This window comes from Macaca nemestrina, chromosome 14 (assembly GCF_043159975.1).
Source record: "Macaca nemestrina isolate mMacNem1 chromosome 14, mMacNem.hap1, whole genome shotgun sequence".
NCBI classification, from domain to species: domain Eukaryota; kingdom Metazoa; phylum Chordata; class Mammalia; order Primates; family Cercopithecidae; genus Macaca; species Macaca nemestrina.
In genome coordinates, this window is record NC_092138.1 from 7,494,233 (window position 1) to 7,515,823 (window position 21,591).

General features: G+C 48.0%; 1 protein-coding gene across 7 annotated transcripts in view; it reads right to left on the reverse strand.

Annotated features, from left to right (window-relative positions):
• LOC105498823 (spleen associated tyrosine kinase) overlaps nt 1–21,591 on the reverse strand; it is a 127,822-nt gene that overhangs the window by 66,808 nt on the left and 39,423 nt on the right. For all 7 annotated transcript variants that reach the window (XM_071077563.1, XM_071077560.1, XM_071077562.1 and 4 more), the window contains exons 2-5: nt 18,689–19,146; nt 17,408–17,568; nt 2,385–2,523; nt 26–104 (exon numbers count right to left, since the gene is read on the reverse strand). In XM_071077563.1, the coding sequence (XP_070933664.1) occupies nt 26–104; nt 2,385–2,523; nt 17,408–17,568; nt 18,689–19,105 (796 nt within the window). In that variant the 5' untranslated portion in view covers nt 19,106–19,146. The remainder of the gene's footprint in view (nt 1–25; nt 105–2,384; nt 2,524–17,407; nt 17,569–18,688; nt 19,147–21,591) is intronic.

The following is a 21,591-nucleotide window of genomic DNA, read 5'->3' on the forward strand; positions in this document are numbered from 1 at the left end:
AGACTCCGGTGTCTCGGGAACTCACCCTGTGTGCCGATTTTTTGACACGGGACAGTAAGAACTCTTAACAAACCATCTGCTTTATAAGAATAATGCTCGACGAGCTGAAAGAGAAAAAAGTAAGAAAGTGTGGTAAATAACAAGGTCAGGAAACAGAAAAATAGTGACTGAGAGCTGCTGACTGACTGTTGGGCTTTCAAAGTGGCCCCAAGACGCGTAAATGCTTTGATGTGCGTAAGTCCACTCCACAAGGGTGGCTGGGGAAGTGGGCCCACAGCTAGGCATCCTCCCTCTTGGGCTAGGGGCAGCAAATTTTTTTTGTAAACAGAAAGTGATATTTTTGGTTTTTGTGGGCCTCATACCATATCTGTGTCCTTTGTTTACTTATTTATTTATCCAAAACAACACCTTTAAAAGCATAAAAACCATTCTCTTCAAGGACTACACAGAAACAAGCTGAGAGCCAGATTTGGTCTGTGGGTTTGCAGATCCCTGGTCTACAGTAAAGAATATTGAAATAGGGTAGTATAGCAATCACCAATTCTCTGTGAAATGGCACTGGGGCCCTGCAGTTGGGGTAGGGTACAGAAGTACCTTACAATGCTGTCAAGAAAAATCAATGAAATCATGCATGGGAAATTGGAATGTATTGCTGGCATTTTTGAGGTAGTTTCCTAAACACAGTCCCTAGAAAATATACAATGAGGAATATATAATTAGAGATGAATGCTATGATCTACCAGGGGAATCAATAAAAACAGTAAAGAGTCTTGGGAAAGACATTCTCCATAATTAGAGATGCTTAACACCATGGTGAGCGCTCAGCCTTTGAAACTGTGAGAGAACGCCACACACACAAGATGCCCTTTCCAGAGAAGGTGAATGAATGGCTGTTTATAAGTGATGGGGCCTGGGACCTTGGTGCATTAAGCTGGCATAGAGGACTCCAGGTGTCCTTGCATTCCAGAAGGCCACATTCCCTGCTCACCTCCCTGATACGCTTTGGGGCATTGAGGGTAGAAAGGTTAAATACTGTTTCGAATCAATAGCGTTAAAAGAAAGAAGCCTGTGGTCAATGATGAGACATGGCAATGAGCCACAAAATCAAAAGACAATGTAAATGTTGTGACTAACATTTTTTAATATGATCATATTCACATTCAAAAAAGGAGTATTTTTTTCCCCAATTACAGCACTAGAAACCAAATCACATTTGGAAGTAGTAACTTTAAGTGCTTTAAAGGGGCTAAGGCTCTGTAGTCTCAGTTTTTGAAAAGACAGGATTTTGAGTTGAGTCCTTTCCTCAATATTGACTGCATGTGTGGCCCCAGCTGGGCTTGGGTGAGGACATCCGAATGTGCCTTGATTATGCCCCTCACCCATACATGTTCGAGGTAGCTGGTGCTCTGGGGTGGGGGGGTAGTGGCAGTCAGTTGGCTTTCTCTGTGTCTCTGAACCTACTACAGTTTACAGGATGCTCTGCTAAGATGATGTGTGAAGTACTGTTACTTTTATTTCCTTCATTATCAGCCAGTATAGCTGTGATGCAAAATTAAGACAAGCAATCTGTGCTCACTGCGATTCAGGGAAAGCAGCGACGAGCATTATTTCAGTGCTTATTAGTGCCTAAGGAACTTCCAAATTGTGAGTTGTTTCAGGGTTTGCTAGTAGCTGGGTCAGGAATATGCACTTTTTAGACCAGGGCTGTGGCAATCAGTATGAGCAGCAGCCTGGAGCCCGGGGAGTATGCTTTCTAAATTTAGGATGTGCTTCCTACACCGCCTTAGTTTCCACAGAGGGAGACTCGATTTACAATGAGGAGGACACCTGACATTTGCTGTCTAATTCAGCCTCTCACACCACCAACAAAGGCCTGCTTAGCTCTTCCCAGGTTTCCTTCCCCGGGCATCCATTCCTCTATTTTGTGTGTCTTTGTCTGAAAGGCTGTTTTGGGCTGTAGTTAGAATATCCTAGGAATAAATATTTTCTAGCTCTCCAAAAGACAATGTCTTGTTAAACTCTGAACACAGACCTGCACGTACATCACCTTGTGGCACCGAGGACTGAGCGGCCCTGAACAAGCCATGGAACCTTCGCTCACCTCACATGACAGCCTCTGGACCAGTGCTTTTCAAACACAGAAGCCACCTGGAGGCTGAAAGTGGGGTCTGATGGGCAGGTGGGACAGGGGCCCAGGTGTGGGGCAGGGGCCCAGGTGTGGATCCAGGTGTGCGTTTCTCATGAGCTCCAGGGCTGCTGCTGGCCTGGGGACCACACCGTGGGGAGTGGGTGGTTCGGTTCCTCTTGTGTCTCAGAGTCCATGGGACAAGAAGCCCCACATGCCCTGTACTCTACCCACAAGGTGGGGAGAGGAGGCCGGGTACCTGCCAGAGCGTGTCGAACTTCTTTCCCTCGGGGATGGAGAGCTTCCCTGTCTTGTCTTTGTCAATGCGATAGTGCAGCACCTTCCCTTCGTGCAGCAGGCACAGGGCGTAGGAGCCGTTGTTGTCTCTGGCTCGGATCCTAGAAGAGAGGATGGAGCTGCATCATCCCCAGGCCTGCCAGTCCCCAGGTGGGACCTGGGAGGAAGCACCCTGGCCTGAGTGGTCAGCAGCCGCTCCCTGGGGCCTGTCACCCGGCAAGGCAGCCGGAGGGCAGAGTCTGGAGCTTCCAGGTCAAGGGCTTTGCCCAACCCAGGAAGGCCCCGTTTACCACTCAGGGATGATGCCAGTGGGCGAGCTTGCAACAAGGAAATGTTAGCAGGTTGGTGATGAATGGACCATGGCTAAGCTCTAGTAGGGCCCAGGAGCTCTGGGCAGTGGTCAGGAGAGCCTGGTGCTTGGTAGCAGTGATGCTGCTCAGGGCAATAAGCACGGGCGCTCCATGGGCCCTGATTACTGTAGAGCCCAATGGACTCATCTTTCTTCACCAGGGCCTGCATTTGGGTCAGATCCAAGATGGACAGCTCCACCACCCAGCTTGGGGTGTGGGCAGGGGTGTTTGGTGGGCATTTTAACCAGCCATATTCTGGACCAGAGATGGAAGGATATGGAAGCTTCCATCCCCTGGGCCTTCCTCACTCCCTCCCACACTCCCACTGCAGGAAAGGGAGGCAGGGCTGGACTTCAAACACTTTCAAAGGATGATATTGTCGGGTAATACCCCCAGTAGAAGAAAATGACATCCACTGTGGGGTGAAGAGACAGAGCTGAAACCAGAGCTGTGCTGGCCGTGCTGAGCAGCCAAGGCTCTGTCTTCACGGTCATGCTGGGCAACCCTCAGTACCACCCCCTGCCCTGGGTCCTGGTGAACAGAGACACGGGAGTCTGATGCCAGGCAGGGAGAAACACTCCCAGTGCAGTGCATGCGACGCGAGGCTCACGACTCACGGGGAGGTGAGAGATCCCCTGGAAGACCTGTAGGACTTGGGGAGTTTGAGGTCCCGGTGGAGGCTGAAAAGGCATGAAATGGGTGCGAATCCCCCAGTTTAGCTTCGTAGTGACACCCACAGTCCCATTCTCCCCTCTCCACAGCTGCAGCCCTTTGGATCATGAGATCCTAGGTTCTGAGGGTGAGTCATGAAGGCCTAGGAAGCCCCTTTGGCCTCTGCATTTTCTAAAATGAGGAAGCTGAGGTCCAAAATTGTTAAGCCGCGTGCCCAAATGCACTGTACTTGGGGCAGAGTTCAAGGGTGCCCAGCTGCCTTGGGACATCTGGGTACTGGGGAAATTTCTGATGCCTCCTCCTGGTTGCAAGAGGTCAGATACATGGCCACAGGGAGAGTTGAGATGGCCTTCAGAACTGGACATGGCCACGCTTTCCTGTCCCTTGCCATGGAGACTCATCTCAAAAAGCTAACCCAAGGCTTGAAAGCTGAACGACGGCATGGGAGGAGTGAATTTCAGAATAAGTGTCTTTTCTAGCGGTGCTTGGCTGTGCACAGCGCCCCACAGCTCAGGGTAGCTGGCCAGGGTGCAGGACACACATCCAGGTTCTCTGTGGTCTCAGCAGGTGGCTGTGCTGAAATCTTCTCACTGTGAGAACAGCCTCTTCCTCCCAAACCAACCAAGTCGTCAGCACCCAAGGTGTGAGCTCCCTTTTCACAGCCACATGGCTGATTACAGCCAGCAGTTAGTGACAGTTAAATACAACACAACACAACACAACAAACAAAAAACCATACTGTCATCTTTTTATATAAAGGGAGAACTGAGTCTGTTTTATAGGGAGAGTATCTTATAAAGCGAGACTATTTATGTTTATTCGATACACATCCGTGGCTTATAGTTTGAAGGTGTAAAGAGCTATCCAAATACCACAGCAGTAAGAGTGGATGCACATACCTATAAAAGTTGGCCTTGAAAGAATGGTGACAATATGCCACTCCAAAGTATTTCCTATCATTTAATCTTTTATGTCTGTGACCTCAAGGTCATGGAGATAATACATGGGATCTGAACCAGGTGCAGTGGCACACACCTGTAATCCTAGCACTTTGGGAGGCCAAGGCAGGAGGATTACTTGAGCCCAGGAGGTCAAAGCTGCAGTGAGCCAAGACTGCACCACGGCACTCCAGCCTGGGCAACAGAGTGAGACTCCATATCTACAAAAAAAAAGATAGTAGTAACAAATGGGATCTGAACTCTGGTTTCTGAATCCATGTCCAATCTGCTGTACTCCATCTTGCCCTATGTCTTGATTGACATTTTCTTGTTAAAAACTGAGACAGACAAGCACAGATTGCCCTGAGAGATGATGCCATCAACCTCATTAGGCATCTGGCAAATACGAATGAAGACCACAGGAAAGTACCATTCCACGCTCTTCAGACTGGTGGAAGTTAGAAAGATCGTTCTAAGTGCTACTGAGAGTGGGGAGCAGCAAGGCCCCTCCTACGTGGTTTGTGGGAACATAAATGGCTTACCCACTTTGGAAAACAATTTGGGACGGTCTCCTGAAACTGAACCTATTCATTCACAGCCCTCGTGAATGAGCGATTCCACCCCTAGGTGTACGGAATGTGTGCACCATACACTACAGGGCTACTTACAGCAGCTTCATCGGTGCTTAGCAAAAACTGCACATAACCTAAGTGTTCACTGACCACAGAGCAAGTAAATTATAGGACTTCACACAATACAATATTATAAAGCAAGAAAATGAGCAAATGGTAGCTATACAAAGCACAGATGAGTCTCACAAACAAAAAACACACTTCATGCTTCCATATACACAAAGTCCCCAAACAGACAAAAGCCACCTGTTTTATTTAATGAGGTACACCTAGGTGGTAAAACTAAAAAAACAAACTCATGAAAAATAACAACAAAAAAAGCAAGGGCGTGATGAACACAAGAGTTCAGGAGGTGGTGCCTCCCAGGAGGCCAGCCAGGCAGACGGGTGTGAGTGCGTGAGGGCGGAGGGGCTCCGGAATGCCGGGTGCATTTCATTTCTTGACTGGGTTGTGTTTGTTTGATAATCATTCATTAAGTTGTACCTATTTAGTTATGCACTCTTCTGTGTTTTATATTTCACAATAAAAGCAGTATAAAAAGAGAGCTGGTACCAGGAGGAAACAGAGAGCAACCCAGAGGAAACAGAGAGTGCTCTTTGCTTTTGAACCAGGAGTTTCTGCAAAGGCCCCACTTCCTTGAGGCTCCTCAAGAGGCCAGGTTCTGCAGGCGATCCCCTCTCTTCCTGTGCTCCACCAAGCAGTCCCGGCCAGCTCCCGGCAACAGGTAACTGGAAGGTACAGGGACTGACCATGGACACGCAGCCTGAGTAGCCCCCTGTGGCAGGTGGCAAGAAACAAGAGCAGGGAAAGGAAACCCACAGGCCCAGCATCTGCAGGTGGCAAAGACCAGAAGGCTCGTGACATTAACCACCAGCAACTGTGAAGTATCTGCTGGCTGCAGGCAGATCCTGGACCAGGCTATTTTTAATTTAACATAGGAGACAAACTGATTTGGAAGCCTTGCTCCTCCTCTTGGCTGTGTCCTGTTACCGAGAGTTTTGCCCTGGTGGTGGTATCAGCACACCCAGCCAGGCTTATGGCTCCACAGACACCCAGAGCAGGCGTGCACACAGGCAGGGCTCCCGGCTCCTGTCTGGTTTGTCGCCTTCCGCCTTCAAGGTCAACTGGCCTCAGGCTGTTCACAGAAGCCTTTAATATTTTTTCCCAGTAATTGTCTTGGGAGGAGTAAGTGAACAGATTTGTGTTTTGCTATTGCAAAGCCTGAGATTTCCAGGGCTGGAGCTCGAGATGATGCTGAGAAGCTGTCCTAACTGGTTTTGAGACAGTCCTTGACCTGCGGCACGGCTGCTTTCCCAGGGTGGGCAGAGTTGGCCTCTGGGGTGAGCAGGCCTTGTGCCTCACAGATATTAGAACACTATGCAAAGGTGAGGCGTGTTGACTCTGCTGGGGCATGGCCTGGAAGGGCCGGACTCCTCTACTCTCCTGCACCCTCCTGGGGGGACAGAGAATAGACAGAGCTGATGCCCGGGCACCAAGGGGAAAGTGAGGATCCAAGAAGTAGTGAGACACTCAAGGCGGCCTCCCCGGGGCTACTGGGGACACTGCCTGTATCTGCTGTAGACAGAATAGAAAAACCAGGCCCATTCCAGCCCACTAGGTGTTCTCATTTTCCCCTGCCGTTTGTTTGTTTTTTCTCCTTTTTCTCTCAAAGGAGACTTTAATCAGCATCAATGAAGTTATATTGACATCAGATCACAACTCTCTTTGAACTTTTAACTTCAGACAGGTCATGACTCTTTATGATGACCTAGGTCTGCAAAACCACGTGTGTCAAATAAAATGTCATACTTTGATCAGTTACGGCAGCATATGAGAGCACTGCTGGAGCAGAATTTTTGTTGTGGCAAAGGAGGCTCGTGACAGCCAAACAGTCTCATTCATCAATGAACAAGGAGAAGGTTTTTCCTAAGCCGCAAATTCACTTTTGAAATTGAAGTATAGGACAAAAAGTGAGCTGAAACGTGAACAGCCAAAAGTAAGTGGCAAATAAGAGCAATTAAAGTGGGTTTGGCCAAAGGGCCAATGCTAATCTCAGCACGGCAGTGGACAGGGACAGAATCTCAGGCCAGCAGCACAGTGAGCACCTGGATGTGGGATTCCCACCTTAAAGCAAGGGCCTGTGAAGAGGAAATCCCTCTCAACTCTGGAAGAAAGCGTTCCTGGCATTGGATACTCAAGACTCCCACAGATGAATATTAACCAGGCACAAGCTCAGAAAGATCACTGAAAACATAAGGAAGCGTGAGTTATGAGAAAAGGGGTAGGGAGGGAAAGAGAGAGGAAGAGATAGAGATTTACATCCTCCAAAACTTTCAGTAGTAGAATAATCAGATATAGAATATAAACTATGAAATGTTTAACAAAATAAAAAATGGAACTATGGAAATTAGCAACCAATAAAATACTCTAAAAATACCCCAGAAATATTTGAAAAACAAACAAAAAAACAAATAGAATTGCTAGAAATTTTCTAAAAATGTAAAAGTTTCTACAAATAGAGGCATTTTCAAAGTTAACTTTATTGGAACCAGTCCAATAATACAGTATTTGGGCATTTTGCAGGAATTGCAACTGCAAATGTAGTTATAGACCCTCCAACGAACTATGAAAATCTCAGATGATCGTAGTTGTTAACCTAGCCCAGGAAGGTAACAGGTATGTCAAACAGGCTCACACCATATCCCCAGACCAGCAGCATCAGCATCATTTGAGAACTTGGTAGGAATGCAAATGGCTGAGTCCTTATGCAGACCTGTGAATTAAAAACTCAGGGGATGGGAGGCAGAAATCTGTGCTTTTGCCGGCCCTCCAGATGGTTCTCTCTCTCTCTCTCTCTCTCTCTCTCTCACACACACACACACACACACACACACACGCACACACACACACACACATTCACTCACTAGCTCATTTGATTACGGGCTCCATGGGTGACCTTGCAGGATAAACCAATGAACAATAAGAATAGATAGTCCAGAGAAGTTTGTACCCCATTTTTTTATGCAGTTGAGGACTAGAAGATGCAGCGATTCTGGCTTTCTGAGAAAAAGGGTTGTGTCCACCAGAATCAGGGGTGTGCAAATCAGCCCTCATCCAGGAGCAGGCCCTGGGTGGGACCCAGCTTGGTGACACCAGATAACATACTTGTCACCCTGAATATCAGAACAACACCTCTCACCAATGCCCATACCCAGCATGTGGCTTGCATGGCAGGTGACGCCTTGCTTTGGAAACAGGTGTTATTAATCCTTTGCAGTGCAAGTGGGACTCAGTATAAGGGAGTCATAAAAAATTTATTCACGTATATCCCATTTCTCTGAGAAATTGAGACAGTTCCTAAGGACATACACTTTAGTATTCTATATGATCAGGAAACAACCCTAAATTAGGATAAAGCATGGGAAAGGGATGCAGTACTTTAAGTTGGGCTCCACAGGTTGTGCACAGGTCCACAGGAGATGATATGCAGCTGCGGTTCTCAAGTGTGTATGTATGTGTGTGTGTGTGTGTGTGTGTGTATGTGTGAGAGAGAGAGAGAGAGAGAGACAGAGAGAGAGAGATGGCGGGGTGGAGGGGGAAGAAGTGAGAGGATGGGAGTGTGTGCAGACATTAGGGAAAGGAAGGGAGAAGAGAGGTGGAGACAACGAGTGTGTCTTACTGCACCTGGAACTTGGCTAGTACAAAAGGGATGACTCAAAGATTACACTGTTTATTTCTTCTCAAAAGGGACAGGGGAAAGAAGGTCAGGAGGCCACATGAATTTCAGCTGCAGAGCACATAACAAGCCACACAGGGATTCGATGGTGGTATGGAGGCTGGGAACGGGTGGCTACCAAGGCCTCTGAGGGCAAACTGCACTCACAGTTGTTCTGTGCTCTGAGGGCTTTCTGTGCTATCTTTTTATCCTGTCCTGCGCACTTGGAACAAGGGCTTCTTGGTGATTGTTTTAACTAATGTATTGAAGAGCTATCATGGAAAGGAGCACTTCTAGGGTCCCAAGAGATCACGTACAGCAACTGTGGCCTGATTGGAGTACATCAGGCCCACTTAGCTGCAGGGGACAGCGATGTTCTTGCAACTTTAGGACCCACCAAGCCTGTAGGCTTCCCATCCTCCTCACTCACTCTTCAACATGCGTGCCTCTCAGATCGCTGAGGCTCACAACCTCCTGGGCTTCCTCTCCGACTCGGTTTCTCTCCAGACATCTGCAAACTACTGGGCCTGATCGCAGTCCTGCTCTCCAGGTGCCTCTCCTGCTGTGAGCCATCAGAGCAGCTGCCCTGCTTCATGCTGCACACTCGGGGCGGCTGAGCAGTCAGGCTCTCTCTCAACACCCCATGGTGTGGCCTGGGGCAGCCACGTGCCACTCCCTCCACCACCCAGCCAGTCTGCCTCCATCCAGGAAAACTCTGCCACCATCCATAGAATCTCAGGGCACCAGAATGGTCTCAGGGCACCACATGACCGTGACCATGACATGATGCTGCCTCCTGGGGCTCGGACTGGGGCTCTGGACATGCCCGGGCTCCTGCACACCTACTTGGCATCCACTGCTTCACTTCCCTCCCTCTCCCGCAGGCATCCAGGCCTGCTCTGGCCTCCACACCCATGCTACCCCCTGAATCTCTTGCGGCCCTGCTTTTGTTGCCTCTGCCTGTCAAGCTCTGCCAGATTGAGTCAGCCCACTTGCTCTGACGGCCACTTTCCAGTTCCTACAGTTAGCGACACACAAGATGATCGTCCAGCCTGGGCACCTGAGACAGGCCCAATGACCCATACTGTCCCTCTTCCTATCCAAGTAGTAGCCCCCGTTCAAGTTAGCAGCCAGAATGTTCCTTTACCCAGAGAAATTTTTCCCACCAAGACGATGTTCTAGGTGCTGGGTTGTACTTGTGAGGGCAGCAGCCCAATCTCTGCCCTTGTGCATCCAGAGCAAGTGGGGGTGGGGACAATAAACAACCAAATGAAAACAAAATAAAGATCATGCTGGGTAGGCACAGTGTCGTGGTGGAGAGGACCTACTGCCAAGCATTGCAGACTTTGCAGCCCGTCAGCTTGCATTTGTCATCTTCCCCTGCAGTCGAAGTCCAGTGAGGGCAGGGACTAAGGTCTGACTTAGCCCCCATAGTCTCCAAGTCCTGTCACAATGCCTGCTGCATGTCTGGTTGAAAACATGTCTATTTTGTTGAATGAATGACTATTTTTTAACTTTTTCTTTTTTTTTACACAGTACATTTCTAAAGTCAGAAGGTAGAAACTGTAGTTAAAATGGAACTGGTGACTTACTGGTTGGACGACTCCATCCACAGATCTGAAATACTACCTTTCATTTTTAACATTAACCGAGCTATTTGGAGAGCAGCCACTTACGTGTCTTAAAGGTCACCTTGAACTTATTCTTGGCTTTGTAAGATTTACAAGGACTCTTAGCCAAAAACAATAAAATATTTACCTGGATACTAAACGCAAAGAAAACGACACTTCCATCTTTAAAATTTTGCCCAGCATGGACTCTTCAGAGCATTTCCATCCTAAGATCATTTATAAGATGAAATGAAGGACACATCCCATTACATTTTAGCAGAGTAACGTGTGTGGGAGAATTGGCTGTGCACAATGGCAATAAACCACATTGTGTGAACCAAGTGGATGAGGGTCAGAGATGAGTTGATCACAGCCTCCTCCAGACCGAGAGGAGCCCAGCAATGTGACTGCATGGCCGTAGGTTTTGCACAGATTGTAAAAGATATTTTAGTCACAGCCAGGGAAGATCACTCTGTTCTACTTTAACCTCCCCTCCCAAATTTGACAAGGATTCTAAAAATGTACATGCTATTACTAATAATGAAGTGTGAACCTAGAGGAAGGAGTGAATAGTCTCTTTTTCTATATATAGACAAATATATTAATAAATTATTGTTGAACTAAGACGCAGTCAAACACAGTGAAATCAAGGACATGGAGGAAATAAAAGGTGTTATAGAGACGTGTCAGGCAATTAAGTAAAATATGACATTATCTTTTCTAAATTTTGTATGCTTGTAGTATTTACTAGCCTTTAAAAAATTCTAATTTATTGAATTTTTTTCTTAGTCTAGAAAATATGCTCTATTGTATGCCTAATTTTATATTTTTTCAAAAATAAGAGGGTCTTCAAATTGTGTATGCTTCGGACCCCTCAATCCTGGATCCTCCCTTTTGGGGAAGGGATATATAATTTTTGGAAAGTAAGCTTTGTTTCCTTTTTCTAACAAATTCATTTTTCACAGAAAGCTGTGACTAGCTTCTCAAAATAGCAACCTGTGCTGTCATACAAGGCCTCTGGGGGCAGGGGATCTCCCTCCCCACTCAGCCCCTCTCCCTAGACTTGGTCCCTGATGTCACCAACGAGGCAGCACTCTGACCCTCACCCACCGAATGTGGGCTGGAGGACTCCCCCTCTAGTGCTCGCTTCTAGCCAGCTAGACCCCAGACAAGGGCAGGGCCGCTATGGCAAAGGCCAGGTGATGAACATCACCTCCAGAAACGCCACAGGCGACTGCGATGGACAACCACTGGCCCGTACTGCCCAACCCCTCCACGAACAGCCTCTGTCTATATTCGTGATTCTTCAAGCACATGTGCAAAGGCCCTGTAACTACCGTCTCAGAGTCACTCCTGAAAGGTGTGGGTGAGCTCTGTGGACAGGACACAAGAGAGGGGAAAGCTGATGGACACCTCTGTCTGTTCTGAGATTTCACACAGACGTCCCCAGGTGCTGCACCTTGCACGGGGAATGGGGAGGGGCCCATGGTTGTGGAGTCTCTGGAGATGGATTTGGTCGCTGGCTGCTGTTTCTGCTTAGCCGCAGACAACATCAGGGACCTGGTTTTGCCTTCCAGCCTTGGACAAGCTCCTCCACAGCTGAGTTCTTCTTTGAAAAACAAGAAATTTCGCCCCCGTAAGTGGTAAATGCCCTCTGGCTCAGGTGTTCTGTCACTGTAAGTGGATTTCACGTATAGTTCCTGAGGAGAGAAAACTGGGAGCCGAGTTGGACGGCATCTCCCAGACGTAATCTGCTTCTATCATCTGCATTTTGAACTGCATTACCGAGGATTTATAATCTGATCTAGCTCTCCGAAATATGTTGCCTTACCCTCAGTGTTTTCAAGGTCTGTTGGAGCAAAGGCATTTTGCGATGGCCATGGAGGGTGCATGTGTTTCAGGAATTCTTTTGTTTTTTTCACCTTTTAGTCCAATTCTTACTAATGCCGCTTTCCACATAAAGCGATTCTCAGGCTGAAATGCTGGCATCTGAATGGTGGAGACCGCATATTGGTACTCACGATGGAAGTGTGAAGAGTAATTGCTGGGATTTTGTTTACCCGTATTATCCACCAAACTAGTAAAATCCTGTTAGTTTATGGCTTGCAATGCAAAAATAAACTTCCAACCCCCTCTGTGAAATAATAATTTTTTTTTTTTTTGAGATAGAGTCTTGCTCTGTTACCCAGGCTGGAGTGCAGTGGTGTGATCTCGGCTCACTGCAACCTCCGCCTCCTGGGTTCAAGCACTTCTCCTGCCTCAGCCTCCTGAGTAGCTGGGACTATAGGCACGTGTCACTACATCCAGCTAATTCTTGTATTGTTAGTAGAGACGGCGTTTCACCATGTTAGTCAGGATGGTCTCAATATCTTGACCGTGTGATCGCCCGCCTCCGCCTCCCAAAGTGCTGGGATTACAGGCGTGAGCCACCGTGCCTGGCAGAAATAATTATTCTTTATTTAAGTCTGTCACTTCATAAAAGCAAAAGCTTAGTGTGAATCCTTTTATGGCCAGACAGTGACTCTCACTGTATATATTCACAGCCACAGAGTGGAAACAAACACCTACGGCAGACTGAAGAATAGAAGGGAAGGATAAGGGAGACCTGCCTGGTTTTCCCACCTGCAGAAGAATGACTTACCTGCAGAGGCCACGGTACACCTGTGATGCAGGGACGGGAAGAGTTTGCATGGAGGACCTGACATTCAGTGTATGTTACTGATGCATCCAAGTGTACTCCAGGTCACTGTAGCGGGAGGGGGATGAAGTTGCTTCATTCAGTGCCAAGCACCATGCAGAGGGCCTTCAGTTTATGATACTCTATAACCCTGAATGACTCTGAGAGTCAGAGATGACATTAAAGCTATTTTACAGACAATAAAGCTATTTTACAGACAAAGAAATGAAGGAGACAGATCACTGAGTAAGTTGCTCAAGGTCCCATAGCTGGTGATAAGGTGGAGCCAGCATTTGGGGCCAGGCAACCCGAACGATATGTTGTTAACAGTCCACATGGCCTCCTACCCAGAGAAAGCAAATCTTACAAACCATGGAGTGCACAGTGTCATGTTTTTATATTTCTATATCTATTGCTGTGTCCCCGCATCTGTCCATCAGTAATGATTTAAGAGGAGGTAGAAAGGTGCAAGAATCCCCATTCCTTCCCCAACACAGACAGGTGTGGGGCTGTCCCCACACAGAACTGCAGTGGTATTACTACATGTCAGGAACTGGAAAGCAAAAACGAGCAGGGAGATGGAGAATGGGTCCAAACAATTCATTGATTTAGGCGACAGGCATTCATTGAACACCTCCTAAGGGCCAGCCCACAGGCCTGTACAGGACCCAGGTCAAAGCACAGTGGGTGGGATGGACAGGAGATCAGAACGGAGACAAACTGACTGATGCTCAGGCATGAGAAAGTGAAGGCCCTGAAATCACGATGAAGAAATCAACACATTTGGTTTGCAAGTATATGAACACGCACACATCCCTACAGCAAACCGGTGTAGACAGGCAGAGACCACCAAATGTCAGCTGACCCTGGCCCTTTGCTTCCTAAAGACAGCCCCCCAACTCGCCCAAAGCAGGGTCCTCCCAGTGCCGTGAGTGCTCTGCAACCTGGCCCCCAACTCCACCCTTCTCCATTCACTCTGTGCCAGTGACACTGGCCTCTGTGGGTGCCCAGGTCCCCAGGCACACTCCTTCCACAGGGCATTTGAATTTGCCACTCCCTGGGCAGGGATGTTTCCTCGCTGCCTTCAGGCCTCTTCTCAGTGGCCTCCCTCACAGCAAGGCCCATCCTCTCCACGCAGCAGAAACAAGCCCCAGCATCCCGACCCCAGTACGCTCTACACCCTTACTTAAATGCAGTCTTTCCCATTGTTCAGTGTCCTTTCTCCCACTGAAATGCAGGCTCCACGAGGGCAGGGGCTTGCTGATTGACTTCTCCCTTCCCAAAGTCCAGAATGGTGCCTGGCACTTAGTGCTTCAAGCAACTACAGACTCCAGTAACGTTGGTCCATGGATGGATTAGCTGACATGATGGTTGGAAAGTAGACATGGGCACATGCTTTGGGAGAATCTAAATGAGGGCCCAAGAAGAACGGTGGGAAAAAAACAGCCGCTGGCTCAGTGAGGACATCCAGCAGTGACTGGAATCTAGTTCTCACTCCAAAGACCTTGTGCTGTGGCTATTCGTTGCAAATAATAGACTTTTATAAAACTGTCTGCAAGTAGGGCAGATTTGGATGATTCAAAACCAGGTCTGGGACTTCCTGCAGCGTTGGCCTGACCCCACAGGGGAGTAAAGGACAGACTCCCGCAGTGGATCAGGAGCTGACGCACTCACACCGAAAGGGCAGCCACAGCATCTGGTGATGGTTCACAAGAGTTCGCTGGAGGCTTTTAGCTCTATTTCCCATGAAAGAAACACACAAAGAAACACTTCCAAAGATTAAAGAATCTGGACCAACATCTAGGCAACCTGGACTTGGGAGACATTGCATTCAGGGATGCACACTCTGCCTCATGCTGGAAGCATGGTAGATTTGGACTGTATTCAGTACAGTGGTAAATTCTCCATGCTCTCCACAAGCATACACAACCATATTCAAACACTCACAGGATAACACACCCCCTACACTGCAACAAGGAAGGTTTACACACTCGGCAATAGCTAAGAACCCCAGCCAGGTTCTGTAGGAGATGAAAGGTTGCCACGAGGTGAAATTGCCAGGTGGTAAAGCCTTCCAGGATATTTCCTCACATTTTCTCTGTTAAAAACACCGTAAGATACCCTGACAAGGAGACTTTCCTGGTCCTCATGATGGAGAAAGAGCATTGAAGAGAGAAGAAAAGCTACACCGGTGATGACCACATGTACTGTGCTGTGTACATGGTGTGCGTTTTCACTGAATCCTCAAGACGGTCACAGACCCAGAGGAGCAGAGCCTGGGGAAAGTTCCCCTTGGCCTAAGGTTCTTCAACCATCATGGGGACATGGGTTCTGAAGCTAGGTCTTGCTGCTCAGGTTTAGCTCTACTCTTCGCTCTCACTAATACCCTGCCTGATGCCAGGCCTGGGCATGGGGTGCTATGCACCGCCAGTCGACAGGTGAGCCCTGCAGGTGTGAAGGGAGCACAGGAAGGTGGGGGACTGAGCTGTGGACAACACAAGGGAGAAAGCCTTGGAAGCTATTATCTGGGAGGTTGGCGATTATGGGGTGATAACTGGGCAACTGCAATATAAGGTAGAACAGGAACCCAGGAGAAGAGGACAGCTAAGGAGGGGGCGCTTGGTGAAAATGCAGAAGCCCAGACTCCTTTCCCACAGGCCCATGCCTGGTTAGCTCTGACTCCAGCTGAATAGGAAGCACAGCAAGTTTGAGACTCTCTTGCGTAAACCATAAGCCCCAGTGTCAGGTGCATGTGCTGTGAGGACACATGAGATGTCAGTCTGCACAGGGCAGATAGGGAACAAGCTATGTTCGGCAAATAAGAGCTTTACCTCCCAGCCTTCTGCATGGGTTTTATACACATCCCCTGGAAAGGAAGGAGAGAGCAGAAGTCATGGCCATGAAGGGTGCAACTACTGTTTTCAGGAACAGACAACTCTGAATAAAGAAATGGCTTCGTGGCTGAAGAGGCTATGAGCAGGCTTCTTAACCAGCAGGAAGCTGGCCAACCTCATCATGCGGATTATGCTATTTTGGGCTGACTTCACATGCCAAGATGCTATGTGCATGGCTCCATGACATTCATGGTGGAAATTATTGCTGAGAAGATGGTAAGAGGCCAAACCTCAGCAAAAACAGCCATAGGTGCCTCCAGTGAGGGGCAATATCTTCCCTCCCCACAGCGTTCTGCTGCTGCGTGGGGCTGCATCCCAATAGAGACCATGGCTGTAGGCACCACCGTGTAGCAACCTGGGCCACTCTTCCTTCTTCTTTTTTTTTTAAGTAGTATTGTGGTCAATTTCTTTTCTCTTCTTTTTTCCTTCTTTTGAGACAGGGTCTCACTATGTTGCCCAGGCTGGTCTCAAACCAGCCTCAAACCATAGTGAGATCACAGTGAGGATCAAGTGATCCTCTTGCCAGGAGTAGCTGGGACTACAGGTGCGTGCCACTGCACTCAGCTAAGATCATTTTTGAAATACAAGGTATGACAGTCAAGTCTGAGGAAATTCCTTTGACTAGATGGACATGCAGAGAAAACACTTCTAAATCCAGGAAAAGTTTACAAAGTCAGCTGGGGATTCGCCAATTGCCAAACCATGAGGCTGCATCGCTGGTTCTGGTTATGCTTCCAAGGTAAGCACCTCTGTTAGGACACTGAGAGGTGACCAGGGGATCATTTCCCCCAGAGACAACCACCCCGCTGAACCACCTTGACCAGGCACCCTCGAAGGAACAAGGTTGACATCTCCCAAAGACAGTTCTTTACCTTCTCTGGACAACTGACTGACCACGTTGGCCTGTATCTCAGAACCTTCTACAATTTAGATTTACATTGAACCACTGAGGATAACAAACAGAACCCAGGATTCAGACAGACCCTCTAATGATTGTGGGCCTAAGGCTGAAGCCCACAAACCCGCACTCACCACTCATGGACGCTACTCCCAGGAAACTTTCCTGAACATCTTTCGTGTTAACATCTTGTTTCATGTAAAAATAGAAGTAAAGTCTGAGATCAAGGGGGTAGTTTGAGTGAAAAAAACTGCAGTATTTTAATTTCAGTTGGATAACCACAGAATTTGCTATGCATCCTATAATTTGCCATTAAAAGGAGAATATGGGGCTGAATCACATTTTCTTTAAACGTTATGTCCCTCGGTGCCCAAAAAGAGTGTTCATTTTAGAGTTAGACTGGGCAAAATAAACACTGGGTCACAGGTGATAGCTTTAGTTAGAAATGTCTTTAGGACAGGCCAGCATGCATGTTGTCAAACGACAATGTATGGCCTCTTCCCAGGGTCATGTGAGGCCAGTCACAGGGAAGCTGAATTATTCCCAACTGTCCCCACAGGCCTGGTGGCAGGAGGTGAGGGGGAAGGCACAATACTCACAGGAACTTTCCGTTCGTCTTTGATCCTATCAGGACAATTTGCTCAGACTCTTCTCGAGAGATTTTTCCATGGAACCAAGGCATTTTTTCATGGGCTGTGGTGGCGATCAGCTTCTCCAGCTGAGGCTTCTGGCTGATGATGGCCTGCTCCAGAGCCTGACCCTGCCACGTGGAGAGCAGAGCAGAGTAAACCACACCGAGGAAAAATGAAAATGATGCAGAAGGCATTTCCAGTCTGTCTCGAGTCCTGGCATGGTAAAACAGGATCAAACCTTATTCACTCATTCATTCGGTAAATAAAACCGGAAAGATCTTCACACATTACTTAAGTACTTTCAAGTGTATAAATAAAAAGAATATGGCTGGGCACGGTGGTTCACACTTGTAATGCCAGCATTTTGGGAGGCCAAGGTGGGTGGATCACTTGAGGTCAGGAGTTCGAGACCAGCCTGGCCAGCATGGTGAAACTCCATCTCTACTAAAAATACAAAAATTAGCCAGGTGTGGTGGCACATGCCTGTAATCCCAGCTACTTGAGAGGCTGAGGCAGGAGAATCGCTTGAACCTGGGAGGCAGAGGTTGCATTGAGCTGAGATCATGCCACTGCACTCCAGCCTGGGTGACAGAGCAAGACTCTGTCTCAAAAAATAAAAAATAAAATAAAAAAAACCATACATATCCTTTGCTGTGGCAATCCCAACCCTTTCAAAGTTTATCCTGCAGACATTGCATATGAGCATAGTCTACGATAGGTCTAAAGCAATGTTGTTAGCAGCGTTTATTCATAAACAGCAAATGTGTTCATCAATAGGTACTAATTAAATAAATTATGGTGCATAGCAGGTGACACCAGATAGCCAAAGAACAGGTGATGCAGCTTCATGAGTGTTGACACAGAAAGTTCTGCAAGAGATATTAGGAAGCCATAAAATCAAGTGCCTATCAGTGTGTCTAGTAGGACCTTGTCAGATAAATAGAAACCAATCAACACCTATCAATGCCTCTCTGAAAAGGCCCTCCATGCACTGGGTAACGGTGGTTCCCTGTGGTGGAGAAACTCACATTGCTGGCACAAAGGGGCCCACCCTCTCAGCTGTGGCTGTGAAAGGGGAAAGACTCGTATTAGAGAGAGGCACTTTTTGGCCAAAGTTGATGCTTCAGGAGGTGGGTGTGTTATTGGGGCACACAGGGTACATAGGCATAGGTGTTGCATATAGCCAGGAAGTCTGTGTGGGGTCACAGGGCCCCCTGGGTCCAGGGAGCGGGACCAGCTGTGGCGCACCTGCAGGTTCCATGTCTGCTTCACATATTCCCTGATGAGGTTTTCCTTCAAGTCCTCAAAGGGCCCAGTCTTGGGCTGCACCCCCTGCGGCCGGTTGAAGGGCTTCTTGAGGAGGCAGACCAGGCCATCAGACTCCTGCGAGTGGTAGTGGCAGAGGTCGGCGGGGCTGGCGTGGGTCCTGCCGCCGGCGATGGCGTAGGTGCCGTTCAGCTCCCGCTCGATGGTGTAGTGGTGTGCCTTCCTCCCGTGCGCCACGGACAGGGCGAAGCCGCCCAGGTAGTTGCGGCTCTGGCGCAGCAAATAGAGCCCATCGCTCATGCCCCCCTGGACCAGGTAATCTTCTGCCTCCTCCCGGGTGATGTTGCCGAAAAAGAAGGGCAGGTGGTTGGCGTTGTCAGCCATGCCGCTGCTGGCCATGCTTCAGAGGCCGGAGGGCACACACCTACGCAGGTGTCCACCTGGGCAAGACAGAGACAGAGAACTTTGGTGAGGAACCCACGTGGCAGGGAACATTTGCTAAAACCACTCAAACTCTTTCAAAGCGGAGACAAACCCTTCCAGCTCTGAGCAGACACTTCCCTCTTTGGCCCTCCCAACACACAGTTGTCTTTCTGTTCACATCATTACAGTTTCCAGCATGCCTTCTAACTAAGCTAAAATCAGAGTATTTGATGGAAGTGACCAAATTAAATAATTATTTTTTGTCGGCGGGGTGAGGAAGGACAAAGAATTCTAAAAATAAACATGCCACAAAGAGAAGCAAACAGAAGGGCTATTGCAAAACAGGACTTTCGGGCTGACCCTAAGGGTCCCAGCGCGCACACAGGAGGAAGAGTCTACATGAGCACAAACCACCTGCTCCTGCTGAGTCCAGACAATGTTAGAGAAGCCCTGCCCCTCATCACAGCGTCCAAGGAGGACGCTACTACCGCCTCACCCACCTGGGCTGCCAGACTCTGCCTGGAGCAGTCAGTCACACGCTGGTGCTGAGCCCCAGAGGTGAAGTGAGGCCACGTTGAGGGCCCACACGGAACTGTGACTTGTGGTCACCACAAGGCCTTCCCACCTTCAGCCCAGGGCTATGACAGCAACAAGCCACTGCCTGAGACATGAAGAGTGACACCCTCCCAGCTCCCGAGGCCTGGGGCCCATAGGCTGTCCTCTCCCCACTTCTCCAGACCACTTCCTGGGCAACTCCACTTCCCATCTGCAGGGCTCGTGTTAAAGAGATAGTGCCTGTTCCCAGGCCACGAGGACATCTGACATAGGAGAGACACTGCTTGCAGCAAATAAATACATTTCAGAAGCAAAAGAAAGGCAGCCAATGCATATTAAACATGGAGAGTATTTCCTCTCAATCATAGTTGTAAATGAGAAGGATACATATTGCCAGTCCCAAAAGTATCCAACAAGGCACATTTTAACCAAAAGGGGCTTGTCATGAATGGAAAATTATCTAGATGACTCCATCCATTCATCCAGGGAACAAAGTGCATGCCCCTCATGGTCCACACACACACACACACACCCCCCCATACCACATGCATACCACATGCACGCCACACACACTACGAACACATACCACACCTGCACTACACACACACCATGCCCTACACGCACACTATACGCATCACACACACCAAACACACAAACTGCACACACACCATACACACAAAACACACTACACACATCACACACTACACTACATACACACTACACACACAAAGCATACACAAAACACACACCATTACATGCACAATACACATATCACATACACCACACACATCACACACTGCACACACAACACACACAAATTACATACACACCACACACAACACACACAAACTACATGCACACCACACACTACACACTACACACATCACACATACTACACACATATCACAAACTACATACACACCACACACACCATAATATACACAACACATGCTACACTACACACTACACATACAAAACACACACAAAACATACCACACAACTACATGCACACTACACACATCACACACCCCACACACACACAAACTACATACTACACACACCATACACTGCACACATACCACAAACTACATACACACTACACACACAAAGCACACACTGCACACATACCACACACAAACTACATACACACTACACACACAACACATTACACATATCTCACACACACTGCACACATGCCACACACAAACTACACACATACTGCACACAACACACTACACACACATTTCACATGTAACACACTACACACACTACACACTGCACACACACCACATACAAACTACATACACACTACACACAACACACTACATGCAACACACAAAACACTACATACACACTACACATAGAAAACACACACAAACCACACCACACCACTACATGCACACTATACACATCACACACACTGCACACACACCACACACAAACTACATGCATGCCACACACACCATAGTACACACTACACACACAAAACACACACATGAAGCACACCACACCACAGACCCTGCACCACGATGATGTGAAGTGGCTTCTTCTCAACATGCACTATCCTATGAGGGGCTACAAAAAGTAAGAGCGTCAGCCTGACACACGCAACAGAGTTCTCCCCAGATGGTATCCTCAAGTCAGTACTCCTGGGCGAGCCCCTAATGAGGCATGGGTTTTCTTATAATTTGAGGGTATTCATCATCATTTCCTGGCTTGCCTCTCACAGCAGTTGACTATCAATGACTTCTTTGCCCAACAAGTTTCTACAATTTATCTCTTAGCAAGGTGTTTTTGTTTTTTAAAGTATATCTACATTACTTTGGAGTCTAAGAATGCTGTTAACAGAAAGACGCCTCTGGAAACACAGTGTGCTGACGAGTCTCTTGGAAGAAATACTTCTCTTT